Source organism: Podarcis gaigeae (assembly GCF_964106915.1).
Source record: "Podarcis gaigeae genome assembly, chromosome: 16".
NCBI classification, from domain to species: Eukaryota; Metazoa; Chordata; class Lepidosauria; order Squamata; family Lacertidae; genus Podarcis; species Podarcis gaigeae.
This window is the reverse complement of record NC_139693.1, coordinates 34,972,910-34,985,276: the sequence shown is the minus strand read 5'-3', so window position 1 is coordinate 34,985,276 and position 12,367 is coordinate 34,972,910. Positions and strand designations below refer to the sequence as shown.

The 12,367-nt window shown below is 44.4% G+C and overlaps 1 protein-coding gene across 4 annotated transcripts; it reads left to right on the top strand.

Moving 5' to 3' along the window:
• Positions 1-4,107: 4,107 nt before the first annotated feature.
• On the top strand, positions 4,108-11,932 carry RAN (RAN, member RAS oncogene family). Of its 4 annotated transcripts, none has more exons than XM_083715426.1 (7): positions 4,108-4,416; positions 5,382-5,433; positions 8,796-8,880; positions 9,611-9,736; positions 10,220-10,407; positions 11,262-11,432; positions 11,533-11,932. In XM_083715426.1, exons 2-7 carry the CDS (start codon positions 5,395-5,397, stop codon positions 11,575-11,577), a joined length of 654 nt encoding a protein of 217 aa, XP_083571552.1. In that variant the 5' UTR covers positions 4,108-4,416; positions 5,382-5,394; the 3' UTR covers positions 11,578-11,932. The 4 variants fall into 4 exon arrangements, with proteins under 4 accessions (XP_083571552.1, XP_083571553.1, XP_083571554.1 ...); XM_083715427.1 differs by having other exon boundaries at positions 4,174-4,416; positions 5,385-5,433; XM_083715428.1 differs by lacking the exon at positions 4,108-4,416 and adding an exon at positions 4,652-4,841.
• Positions 11,933-12,367: the final 435 nt, after the last annotated feature.

The window sequence follows — 12,367 nt, the reverse complement described above, 5'->3', positions numbered from 1 at the left end:
GCAAAAGTCGTCCCCCCCAAGCCAGCCCTCTCTCTCTCCCACCTGTTTTTCGGCTGCCTGCGAGTCCCTAGAGCACGGAGAGGAGGAGGTGGTGGGCTGGAGCCTGCACGCAGTGTGACTAGGAAAGAATTAGAAGGAAGGACTCGATCCTTTCCTTAACCCTCTGCTTGCCAGGAGGGCAGGGGATTCCCTGCTCTTTGTTGAGTTTGAGCAAATGCAGCAACAGAAGAAGGTGGGCAGTAAGACCCTGAGGCAGAATGCAGGAAAGCAGCAGCTTCCGCCTTCCCTCCGCCCGATCTGATTTTTGCCTGATTTTTGCCTATTTTTGCCCCTGCGCTCCGGCGAGTCAGCTCCAGGGACCACATATTTGCTCAATAACACGCACAGACATTTCCCCTTACTTTTTAGGAGAAAAAATCTGCGTGTTATAGAGCGAAATTTACGGTAATAATTTTCTTAAATTATTGGGGGGGCGGAGCCCCCCCCAAACAAATTTTTGAGGGGGCTCGGGCCCCCTCAGGCCCCATGGAGTCGGCGCCTATGAAGGTGAGAAAATACACAAACTCCCTTCCTGACCTCTAGAGGCAAGCTGATAAATTCTCAGAAGAAAAACACCCACAACCAACTCTGTTCATCACTTCATATAGCATGATCCATTAGAATCTGCTCTAATCTAAATAAATTATAATTTGAATACAAATATTATTTATTTGTATAGCTGAAGACATTGCAAAGCAAAATACATAAAACAGAATAAACTTAATTGCTGTTAAAATAACTGTTAAAACCTGGCATTTTCAGATAGTTTTGCTCTCTTGAATTTAACTTATCCCCACAAACTTTTCTCTTTAAAATGTCTGCTCTAAATGAGAAACAGACCACTTTTTCAAAGCTGTAGGGAACTGTCCGCTAATAAAAATTTAATCAGGATACCCAAAGAAATTATGATTATTCTTACTATTTATCAGGATGAAAAGCTTTAGTTGATTTAATTGTATCTAGTTCTGGCCGCCAGGTTTTAAGATGGATATTGGAATGGCATGTTGCCAAGGGTCCACTGGGGGGGGGGAGTAAGATGGGATGGGGAGCATTTTTCAGCCTGAGGGCCTCATTGCTTTCTGGGCAACCTTTTAGGGGCCATACACTGGAGTGGGCGGTGCCAGAGGCAAAAGATCAGTGACTGCAAATTTTACCTTTGTACTGGCTAGTTTCCACACACACACTCATGTATCGCCCATCCAGGAAACAAAGAGGCATTATCTGAGTTCAGTGATGTATGCCACTCAAAGGAGGGTCTGAACTAGGTTTGGTGAGTTGTGCAGTCTAGGGAGAGTTCCAAGGGCCAGAGAGAGAAATGCTTGGCAGTTCTCTCACAAACCCTCCAAATGTCCCTATTTTCCAGGGACAGCCCCAGATGTACAGAAGTCGCCCCGGTTTCTGATTTGATCTTGGAATATCCCACTTTCCCCTAGAATTTCCCAATTTTAATCAGAAAAATAATGGGAGTGTATGGAGTTAAGTGACCCCAGAGCCAAGGAGAGAAGCAACTATACACCCTTTAGAGGACATCTGAAGGCAGCCCTGCATAGGGAAGTTTTTAAATGCATGTTTTATTACGTTTTTATATATGTTGGAAGCTGCCCACAGTGGCTGGGGTAACCCAGTCAGATGGGCGGAATGTTATTGTTATTGAATAGGATGTCCCTATTTTCATCAGATAAACGTTGGAGGGCATGCACTCAACACCCATGCCTCAGGTTCCCTAGCCCCTGGTATAAGGAGAGGCAACAGAAAGATCTTGAACTATCAGAAGGCCTGGCCCAATGAAGGTGTTAGTATTTCACGCCTCTGATGCTGCAGATGAAATTGGCATAAATCACATGCCTGTCTGGGAAGAGCGTGGGAACGGAAGACAGTCTTATCTCTTCCGCAGTATGTACTATTTGTACTGTACTTTTGCTTTTACTTGTGCCTGTTCTTTTCTCGGAGCTGGAGAGAGAAGACACCATGAATCCTTCGAGGGCCCGAGGGATAATAATTTATTATTTATACCCCGCCCATCTGGCTGGGCTTCCCCAGCCACTCTGTGCGGCTTCCAACAATATATTAAAATACAGTAATGAATCAAACATTAAAAGCTTCCCTAAACAGTGACTACCTCTGAAGATGGTGGGCTCCCCTCCCTTGGCTTTTTAAAGAGAGGTTGGATGACCAACTGTCAGCAAGGCCAGACCACCCATGAGGCAAGTGCCCTGGACCGCACAGCAGATCCAGCCTCCAAGGAATGCATTGCCCGCTGCTGTGCGACACCTGCTCAGCAGCCCCACCAATGCCACCTCTGAGGCAGCCTCAGGAGGTGCTGCTGGTCTCCTCTTACCCTTGTTCCTGATGCAGATCTTCACTCATCCCTTCTTCCCTAGAAGGGTGTGTGTGTGTGCGTGTGCCATTTTGTGGTTCGCCTCAGGTGCCAAAAACCCTTGGCAGTCAGGGATTCTTCAGCTACTATTCCTGCATTGCAGGGGTAGAGGCATGGACTAGATGGGGGGTGGGGTCCATTCCAACACTACAGTTCACCCGATATAGCCATGAGAAAATGTGTTTTGATTCCAATAAACGTTAATTAACATTTAGCTGTTAAGAAGCGTAATGTTTAGTTGTTAAGTGTGGTGTGACACATTAGTGTTTGGACTAGGACCTTGGACAGCAGGGTTTGAATACCCACTCAGCCTTGGGCCAGTCACCATCTCTTAGCACAGGGGTCAGCAAACTTTTTCAGCAGGGGGCCAGTCCACTGTCCCTCAGACCTCAGGCCAGACTATATTTTGGGAAAATATATGAACGAATTCCTATGCCCCACAAATAACCCAGAGGTGCATTTTAAATAATAATAATATTTTATTTATACCCCGCCCTTCCCAGTTCAGAAAACTGGGCTCAGGGCGGCTAACAACAAATTTAAAATACTTAATTGTAAAACAACATAGAAGCAGCATAAAATACAATATAAAGGTATGAATAACAATAGAATTCAAAGTTCAAAATCAATTTGGGGGAAATCCATCCAATAAACATTAGTCATCAGGGCTAGCTGGTTGAATTAGTCCTACTTGGGACAGCGAGGAGGCCAGGGGAGAATTAGCTGTGGGGTCCCAGAGCGGGTAATCTTCATAAAAGGGGAGGGGGAGAGAAGAGAAGGGAAATAAAAGGTCAGGCTGAATTCAAATTAAAGGCCAGGCAGAATAGCTCTCTTACAGGCATGGCGAAATGAGGTTAAATCCTGCAGGGCCCTGGTCTCATGGGACAGAGCATTCCGCCAGATCGGAGCCATCACTGAGAAGGCCCTGGCCCTGGTGGAGGATAGTCTGACTTCCTTAGGGCCCAGGACCTCTAAACTATGGTTATTCACGGACCTTAAGGTCCTCTGCAGGGCATACCAGGAGAGGTTTAGACCATAGCACCATCCATGTCCCCAGAAGGGAGAGAGCAAAACTGAGCTCAGAAGCGACAGGACACAATCTACTCATGCGAAAACACGCTGACTGGCCGGATTTAGAAGGCAATTGGGCCAAATGCGCCCCCGGACCTTAGTTTGCCTACCCATGTCTTAACCTAACCTACCTCACAGGTAGGATGAAACGGGGAGGAGGAGAACCATTAGGTTCACTGGAAGATAAAGGTGGTCTATAAATGTAATAATAATTTAAATTTATTATTTTAAAGCTGCATATAAGGGAGAAGGCCGGCCCTCCCCTACAGCTCCTCTTCTGAGGTGAGCACAGCTGAGGCGGCTGGCTCTGCCTCATGGACGGGCTCCCGGCCCTTGAAGGGAGTAACAAAAAGGGGCGCCCCGAGCTCTGTGGGAAAGACGGAGGGAGGAGGGGAAAGAAGAGGGAGGGGAAAGAAGGAAAGCAAGGCTTTCCCGCCACCATCTCCTACCCGAGGCTCAGCGCCGGGCGGCTCGAGTGCCTTACTGCGCACGCGCGCCCAGGACAAAAAGTGTACTTCCAGGCCAGGCTACTGGCGGCCTTCGAGACGGGGCCGCGCATGCGCGCAAGCCCCACGAGACCCATGCGCTCTAGGTGCGTTTCAACCCTCTCCCACGTGACAACCCGGCCCCTCCCACGGCGCTCTAGGCGTCCGTTGCGTGCTGCCCCCCCCGACGTCGTCGCGTCTCCCGCCGTGCGCGCGCACGCAGGCCCTCCCTCCCGCCTTTCCCAACCCACCCAGAGCCGAGCCCGCCTTTGCCTCGTTCTTTTTACGGCTATTTGAACCGCCGCGCTTCCGCCATCTTCTTCCTCAGCCGCCCGCCCAGTTTAAACACACACACACACACACACACACAGGGAAAGGAAGAAAGGAACCAGAGGAGGAGGCGGCGGAAGCGGGAGAGAAAGAGCGGAGAGACGCATCGAGAAGGTAATGGACGGCGGTTAACGGGATGGAAGGGGAGAGAGATCGATGAGGAACGAAGCGGCGGCCTCTCCGCGGCGACGGCAACGAGGCCTCCCCGAGGCAGCGGCCTTTGAGGCCTTCGAAGGTCTCGGGCCTCCTCGCGTGGCTCTTGAGGAGAGAGGCCCAGGATTTACCTCACGCCGGCGGTGGGGGGAGGGGAGGGGAGGGGTCGGGATGCGGCGGCGGCGACGTGGGGGGGGAGGGGAACGGCGGGGACGCGGACGCACGGGCTCCGTTGCGCGCCCGCGTCACAATCCCTCGCGGTCCCTTCCCCTCCTCGCGCCGTTAGTCGGGAGGCGAGGCGCGGAACGGCGGTTTGGAGGGGAGGCCGTTGAGGGAGAGAGAGAGAACCGCATTCCGACCCCCCCCCCACCGGCTCGAGGGCGCGAGTGAGTGCGCGGGGACGGGGATTCCGGGGGGGGGGAGAGAAGAGATGATGGGAGGGTCGTCGCGCGGGGGGAGGGGGAGAAACGAGAGGGAGGCCCCCCATTCCTTCCGTGTTAAATATATGTGTGGGTATATATGATGCATGCTGGTTTGGGAAGGTAGAAAATGGAAAAAAAAGGGGGAAGGCCTTGGATATTTTGCGGGGGGGGGAGTCTTGGATTATATTCTAAAATATTGTTTCCTCTCTCCCTGCCCACGCTATTAGCAACTCTTTCTCTCTCCCCCCCCCCCCCATTTAATGCAGTTTCTCAATTCTGCTGAGCCATCCTGGGGGGGGGGAATGGGGGGTGAGAGAGAGCATGGAGGGCGGGGAAAGAAGCAAGCGCGCGCACACAAAAAACCCTTGGCCGCCATTTACTGCTTCCTCCCTGACCCGGATGGAGAGCGAGCCACGCGCCTTTTGGGCGGCGTGGGCAGATGAGCGCAGCACAGGAGGTTTTTTCCCCTTTTTAACCTCAATCGGGCCTTTCTCTCTCTCCCAGTAGACGCAGCAGCATGGCCGCCCCGCAGGGAGAACCGCAAGTGCAGTTTAAGGTAAGGAGCGAGGCCGGGACAAGCACACTTCCCTTCTTTTCTTGCTTTCTCTTTAAAAGAAACCACTTTTAAAAACGACTCGTGATACTAGCTTGGGAGCTTCCTTTGTTAGGCTGATGAAAACCCACAAGGATGTTCATTAGGCTACACGTCTGGTGGGCAGTTTTGTTAGGATTATTTGTTTTTTAAACCCTACTCGGTTGAGAAGGCTTCTGAGAGCTGCTTGCTTAAGGTCGATAAAAACAAAATGGACCTTGTAAATCTTAAAAGTCTCCTAGGTTTGTTTGGGATCGGGCATGTGGGGGATGCAATTCTGCATGCTTACTTAGAAAAAGGTCCATTAAGTTCAACTGGATTTAACTCTCATTTAAGTGTGTATAGGATTGGAGGCTTGGGTGTCTGTCTTTTGTTTCCATAGGTTTTGATTACATTATTTATTCAAGAGAAGACTTGATGCTCAACTTTTCTGCCAGGGCTGTACAAATTACAATTCGATTAAGTTAGCAATTAAAATGTGGGGACATATTTAAATAGGTAGACAGAGTTATGGATATTTGGGACTTTTAAATATTTTTTTTTGCATTTTACAGTGTTGTATGTTTTCAATAGCTATTCCTGTGCTTCCTTCAGCGCTTTTTGTGGCATAATGTGTGACTTGTGCAATTTCTTTCTAACATCACATGTTCAATTAAAAAAACTACTTTCCACTTATGCTTCCACAGCTGAGTTATCTGTAAGCCTTTAAAAGTAGAGATCTAAGGGCAGTATAGTCTCAGGTGCATGAAGTACTATCTTGCCTTTTGGTTGGATTAATAGCTCAGCCAGGGAAGTGATTGTACAAATTTGTACAGATCACTACATTTCACATCTTGGAAAAAGTACACCCAACACCTCACAAATAGACTTTTTTCACACACCCGCCCCCCCAAAAAACACATTTATTCGAATGTTACAATACATTTTCAATCAATACATCCCCTTCACAGACACCTGTAATGATGGTGGTGTTAAAATATGCTGTTCTTCAGTAAAAGAGAAAAAGTGAGACCAGATGTCAAAGGTATCTTTTTTTGGAGATAGCTTTGATTAGTCACTGATGATTTGTGAGGTGTTCTGATAGAGCAGAGTTCCAGGTGTTATTAACCCAACCGTCTCTTGGTACAGTATTTTAGAAGTTAACTTCCATCATAACAAGTAGACCTGAAAGGACTCTCCCTCTTCTCCCCTCAGTGCCCCCTAATTTGCTCTAGAGCAGAAGTTCCCAAATTCTGATCCACCGATTACTAGTGGTCCTGAGCTTTGTTTAGGTGGTACATGGTGTGTTTTCAAAATACAATTAAAAACCATACAACACAGTATGACAATTGTTACAGCAGGCAGAAAATCCTTAAGTGGTCTGCCAATACCAATAGACCGGTCACATTGGTTAAAAATTATTTAGGTTAAAATTATTTATCACCCTTCGTGGTTTTTGCAGACTCCCATAGATAGATGCTTAAAAGTGTAAATTAATTTTTATTCTTCTACTAGTCCAACTAGTCTATGCAGTATATAGGTACTAGGCTGAATGTAAGCCATTTACATTTTCCTCTGAATTAAATCCTAGAGGGCTAGCACCTATGGTATTACCTTCCTCTTCTATCCCAGGCAATGTGCAAAAAGAACATTTTGTCATCTGTTCGGTTTTCTGCTCATCTTGAAGATGGGTAGGTTTTTAAGCCTGGTTGAAGTGGCGTTGGTTATGATTATGAACATTTTACATGGCAGCTATATGCCACTTACTCTGAAGCAGTCCTATAAAGTCTGGTAGAATGGATATGTGCCAGTGTGTAGATGTTTTGTGGGATTAACCTATAAAGCCTTAAACGGCTCAGGACCACAAAACCTCAAGGACCACATCTCCCAATAAGAACTGATCTGGACTAGGTGGCAATGTGAGAATGTGCCTTTTCTACAGTGGCTGCCCTCTTGTGGAGTGCTCTCCCCAGGAGGCTCGCTTGGTGCTTTACTTACATATCTCTAGGTACCAGATGAAAATGTGAGAACCTTTCATATGTGGTGGTCGTGCCCCAAAATGAGAAAATTCTGGGACACGATCTATGAGGAAATGAAAAAAAAAATCACATTTCACAAAAAATGGAATTATTACTAACTGACAATATCGCCAAAGAAAGATTAAAATTATTTTTCTATGCAGTGGCGGCGGCTAGGGTACTAATAGCCAAGTACTGGAAGGGTGGCCATATACCAACTAGAGGAGATTGGCTACAGAAGCTGAGCGAGTACTTGGAACTTGCTAAGTTGACTGAAGCCTTAAGGAACAAGTCAAATAAAATAGTCGAGAAGGAATGGGAATGCCTAAATACCTACCTATCGAGTCACAGTTCAACAACCAAGATTTGGTTGTGTTTAGAATAAACCTGTAAGTAGGAAAATGTCTCCTTATACCAAGATGAGGAATATATTGAAATACAGAGAAATTGCTTTAGTTATAAGAAATGAACCACCATGAGGTCGATGGAAGTTAAAAAACCAAAAGTATAATAAAAAGAGATTGACTCCATAAGGGTCAGCATCTTGGTAGAGAAATGACATTCTGGGCTGTCTATTAAAGTTACCTTGTATGTATTAGACTTAGGTTCTTTTTGCGTTTGCTTTTTCTTCTTTTCTCTTTTCTTTTTTCTGTTTCTTTTTTTATATTCAATTGAAATGTTTTTATACTTTGTTTCATTTGTATTTGCATAACAATTCAATAAAAAAATTAAGAAGAAAAAGAAAATGTTCTTCTTCAACCAGGCCTTTGACTGATAAAAACAATCTATGACCTTTTAAATGTGTTTGTGGAAAGGTTATTGGGTGTGTGTTTTGTTACTATGTTATGCATTTTGTGTTTTCATTTTGAATATGTTGTATACCACTCTGATCTTTGGATGAAGGGCAGTATATATATTTAATAATGAAATGAAATAAGCTGTTGCCTGCAGTTGATGCAGTGTATTTGAGTTTTAAAGTGGTTTAATGTAAGTTAGCTAGCTTAAACCCCAGTACTTAATACATTTGTTTTACGTTCTTTATTTCTAGTAGCTCAAGGTGCCATATTTGGTTTCCCCTAATTACCCCCACCCACCCTCCGCAACAATCCTTTGCGGAAAGTTAGGTTGTGAGAGAATTACTGGCTTAAGTCCAGCCAGTGAACTTCAGGCTATGTGGGGTTTTGAACTAGGATTTCCCCGGCCCTGGCCTAAAACTCTCACCTCGTTACCTGTCTAGCTGGATAAATACTTCCATTGTTGGTAGAAGTTAACCTAGGATGTAGTTGCAGTACAAAAGTATCTGAATTCTTTAAATTTGTATTTCAACAGCTTGTTTTGGTTGGTGACGGTGGTACTGGTAAAACAACATTTGTAAAACGTCACTTGACTGGTGAATTTGAGAAGAAGTATGTAGGTATGTCAAATGTCATCCTTTTTCTATTGTGCTGCTATATTAGTGATATGTAATCTTTTACCTATGTACCTTTTACTTACGTAAAATAACTGGTGGCTTTTTTTTGGCAAAGTAGATTTTAGTAAAATAAAGTGGTAATGTGTTTTTTGTAATGTACAAGTTTTTTTGAGCATTTACAGTTGTGTGACTTAACACTATAAGTTAAGGGGGCATCTGAATTGGTAACACAATTGGATTTTTTCTCCTTTGTCAGTTGATTGATGTTGGAAGAGGGGAGGGTGGTAAGCAAAATAAATTGGTTCTAGGGAAAAGAATGTACCAGATCTTGCAATAAAAAATGTGAAGTTGTAGATCGGGGTGATGAACCTAATACTGGACTGCAAGTTGCATCAGCCCCAGCCTGGAGTTAGAGCCCAGCAACTTCTGGAGAACCTCAGGTTTCTCCATGCCTTATTTAAATGGAGGTCTTTAAAAGGCAGCGTCACAGGCATCGTAGATCTTTTGTTGACAAGATAAAAAACATCCCATTGTTTTGGGCAAGTGGTTTATGATGGTCAGTCTTATTAAACAGATGAAGGTGAATAACTCTTAATGTAAGTGAAGGATCATATTTTTCTCATGTTTTGTCACAATTACTGATAGCCTACAGGTCAATATTTCAATTAGAATATGCACTCATATTCTACACTTCTACATGCAATGTTCCAACAGAGATTTTATGTAATTGCAGCTACTCTGGGTGTTGAAGTTCATCCTCTGGTGTTCCACACTAACAGAGGTCCTATTAAATTTAATGTATGGGACACAGCTGGACAGGAGAAATTTGGAGGTCTGCGAGATGGCTACTACATCCAAGGTAAGTTGTCTCCACAACTATTTGGACTGATTAACTGTTCAAAGCACATTTTTGCTACCTGACCAGAGTGTAAAGTGTAATTTAATTGCAGCAACCTCTAGTTTTAATTTGGCTTTTTGAAGGGCATCTGCCAATGTAATCACTGGCAGCTGCTTGTGAAGGTTTGGTCTGCACCAATGTGTTATGAACATGTTTTAGATTATCACAATTGTGCAGGACTTTAGTTGGAAGACATCAGAAAGTAACTAAATCAACTTAAGCAGAGGTTTTTTGCCATCTTCATGCTTTATTTTGAAATGTTGGGTTGTGGGCTCTTTAATCATAAAAACACAGCTGCTAAGGTTAGTTTTTGAGGTAACACATCAAGGGTTAGTGGGTCTGTTAAAGGAGCACCTGTAAAATAGTAGATTTTGAGTTTGGGTAGCTGTACATTGTGTGAGTTTGATCCCTGTTAATTAACTACAAATCGTTTCAACTTTTTAGCTCAGTGTGCCATCATAATGTTTGATGTAACATCAAGAGTTACATACAAGAATGTACCCAACTGGCATAGAGATCTGGTACGGGTGTGTGAGAATATCCCCATAGTTTTGTGTGGCAACAAAGTGGATATCAAGGACAGGAAAGTCAAAGCAAAGTCGATTGTCTTTCACAGGAAGAAGAACCTGCAGGTAAGATAAAGTTCTCCTGCTAAAGATAATAGTTAAGATGGGAAGACAAAAGCAGTAGGGTGCTGTGTCAGTTGTTTTGGGAAGAAGTGAAGGAGCCATGGCCTCTGTAATTTTGGTTTCTTAGTTCACATTACATTTCTCAGCTGCTTGCTTTAGTAAAAATTAAATAATGAAGTCTACTTCTAAATTCCTTCCTTCTATGTTTAAAGGAAGGTTCATTGGAAGATAATTCTACTTTTGTCAACTAGTTGCATCAAGGTCATCTCAAGCATCCACAGCTGGGTGTATGTTTATGCACACAGATACAACTAGAGGGAAATTGTACCACATGGACACAAAAAATCATTGGGACTAAAAGCATTGTACCATACATGAATGTCTACAAGAGGGCGCCAACATTCAGAATGGGATTAAGTGGTATTTAGGGCTGGGCTATGCCAGCTTTTCAGCATCGTGATGTATCTCCAGTTAAACATGATACAGTGATACATCGCCATGTTGAAAAGCAGAGGGAGGAACAAGCTACAGCCTATGCGTGCCAGGCGCTGGTGGCAGAGGGAGTCAGGCGCAGGCAGGCGCATCCACGATACACCGCCAGGTGAAAGTGCCATCACACTCTGGCCCTTCAACCCAGGCCTAGTTCTATGCAATGTTAATTTTCCACCTTGTAGTGGGAGAGAAATCATTGGGTTTATTTGCCCGTTGAGGAAAACTCTTCATGAATCTGCAGGGCTTGTGTCACAGTTAAACAGTTTGTGTTTTAAGCTGCTGCAGAACTTGGTTTCTGCAACAACATATGGACACTGATTGCCGTCTGGTTTGTTTCTAAATGCGCAATCTCTCTTTTCCTCCAGTACTACGATATTTCAGCCAAGAGTAACTATAATTTTGAGAAACCCTTTCTTTGGCTGGCAAGAAAGCTAATTGGAGATCCCAACTTGGAATTCGTTGCCATGCCTGCTCTTGCACCACCAGAGGTCGTTATGGATCCAGCATTGGCAGCACAGTATGAGCAAGATTTACAGGTAAATGAGCTCATAAAAGGACTTGAGATCGTGATCTGCTTGTTGTTGCCATTGACTTTAGAATGTTACTAAACTTGTTTTCCCTCTCCCCCCATTCCAGATTGCTCAGACCACTGCACTGCCAGATGAAGATGATGATCTGTGAGGGAGTGAAGCTGGAGCCCAGCGTCAGAAGTCTAGTTTTATAGGCAACTGTCCTGTGATGTCAGTGGTGCAGCGTGTTTGCCACTTTATTATTCTAGCTGAGCAGAACATGTGCTTTAATCTTTGAAATGCTGAAAGAGAGAATGGGCTTTGGAGTGAATGTGGCAGTTAAAAAAAATTCCTTCATTTTGGACCTGCATATTTAGCTGTTTTGGACTGCAATTTTCTCCCCATTTTGAGTTTCGAATCTGACTGCTGCAGTCGCATCACAGTATTCAGTGGTAAATCTTGTTTGTTACTGTCATTCCCATTCCTTTTTCTTTAGACCATAATAAAGTTGTATTTCAAATATCCAAGCAAGTGACTCTTCATGAATTTAAGAATAGTTATTCAGAGTCCTCAAAGCTTCAATCAAATTGGGGCAGAGTAAAAACACTTTTAACCCTAAACAGGCCAAGTGCTCTGGCTAGCAGTCAGAGTAAATTCACATTCTGGAAAAGCTGCTGTACTTTGATTTAAGACAATTGGATTGTGTTGGGGTTGAATTGAAATTGCAGCATTGGGCCTAATCAGTTAGGTCTGCCTTTTGGAGATTTGTCCATAGCACTGTAAAGGCATGCAGTAGGAAACAGTTTCGTCACTTGCACATCTGTTTCCTCACTGGGCTGCAGATAGGCAATACTGTACTATATATATTTTTAGCAAATTAACTGAAAACAAGTTTTATGGGATTTTATTCCAGTTCACTTTCCTTTGTACAAGTTAGGAGAGGCTGGCCAAATAAAGTGTAA

Excerpts from the sequence above, each read along its gene's own strand:
- RAN (XM_083715426.1), top strand. The coding sequence starts at position 5,395 with ATGGCCGCCCCGCAGGGAGAACCGCAAGTGCAGTTTAAG. Across the intron at positions 5,434-8,795 it reads AACCGCAAGTGCAGTTTAAG|CTTGTTTTGGTTGGTGACGG; the intron begins GTAAGGAGCGAG and ends GTATTTCAACAG. Across the intron at positions 11,433-11,532 it reads AGTATGAGCAAGATTTACAG|ATTGCTCAGACCACTGCACT; the intron begins GTAAATGAGCTC and ends CCCCCATTCCAG.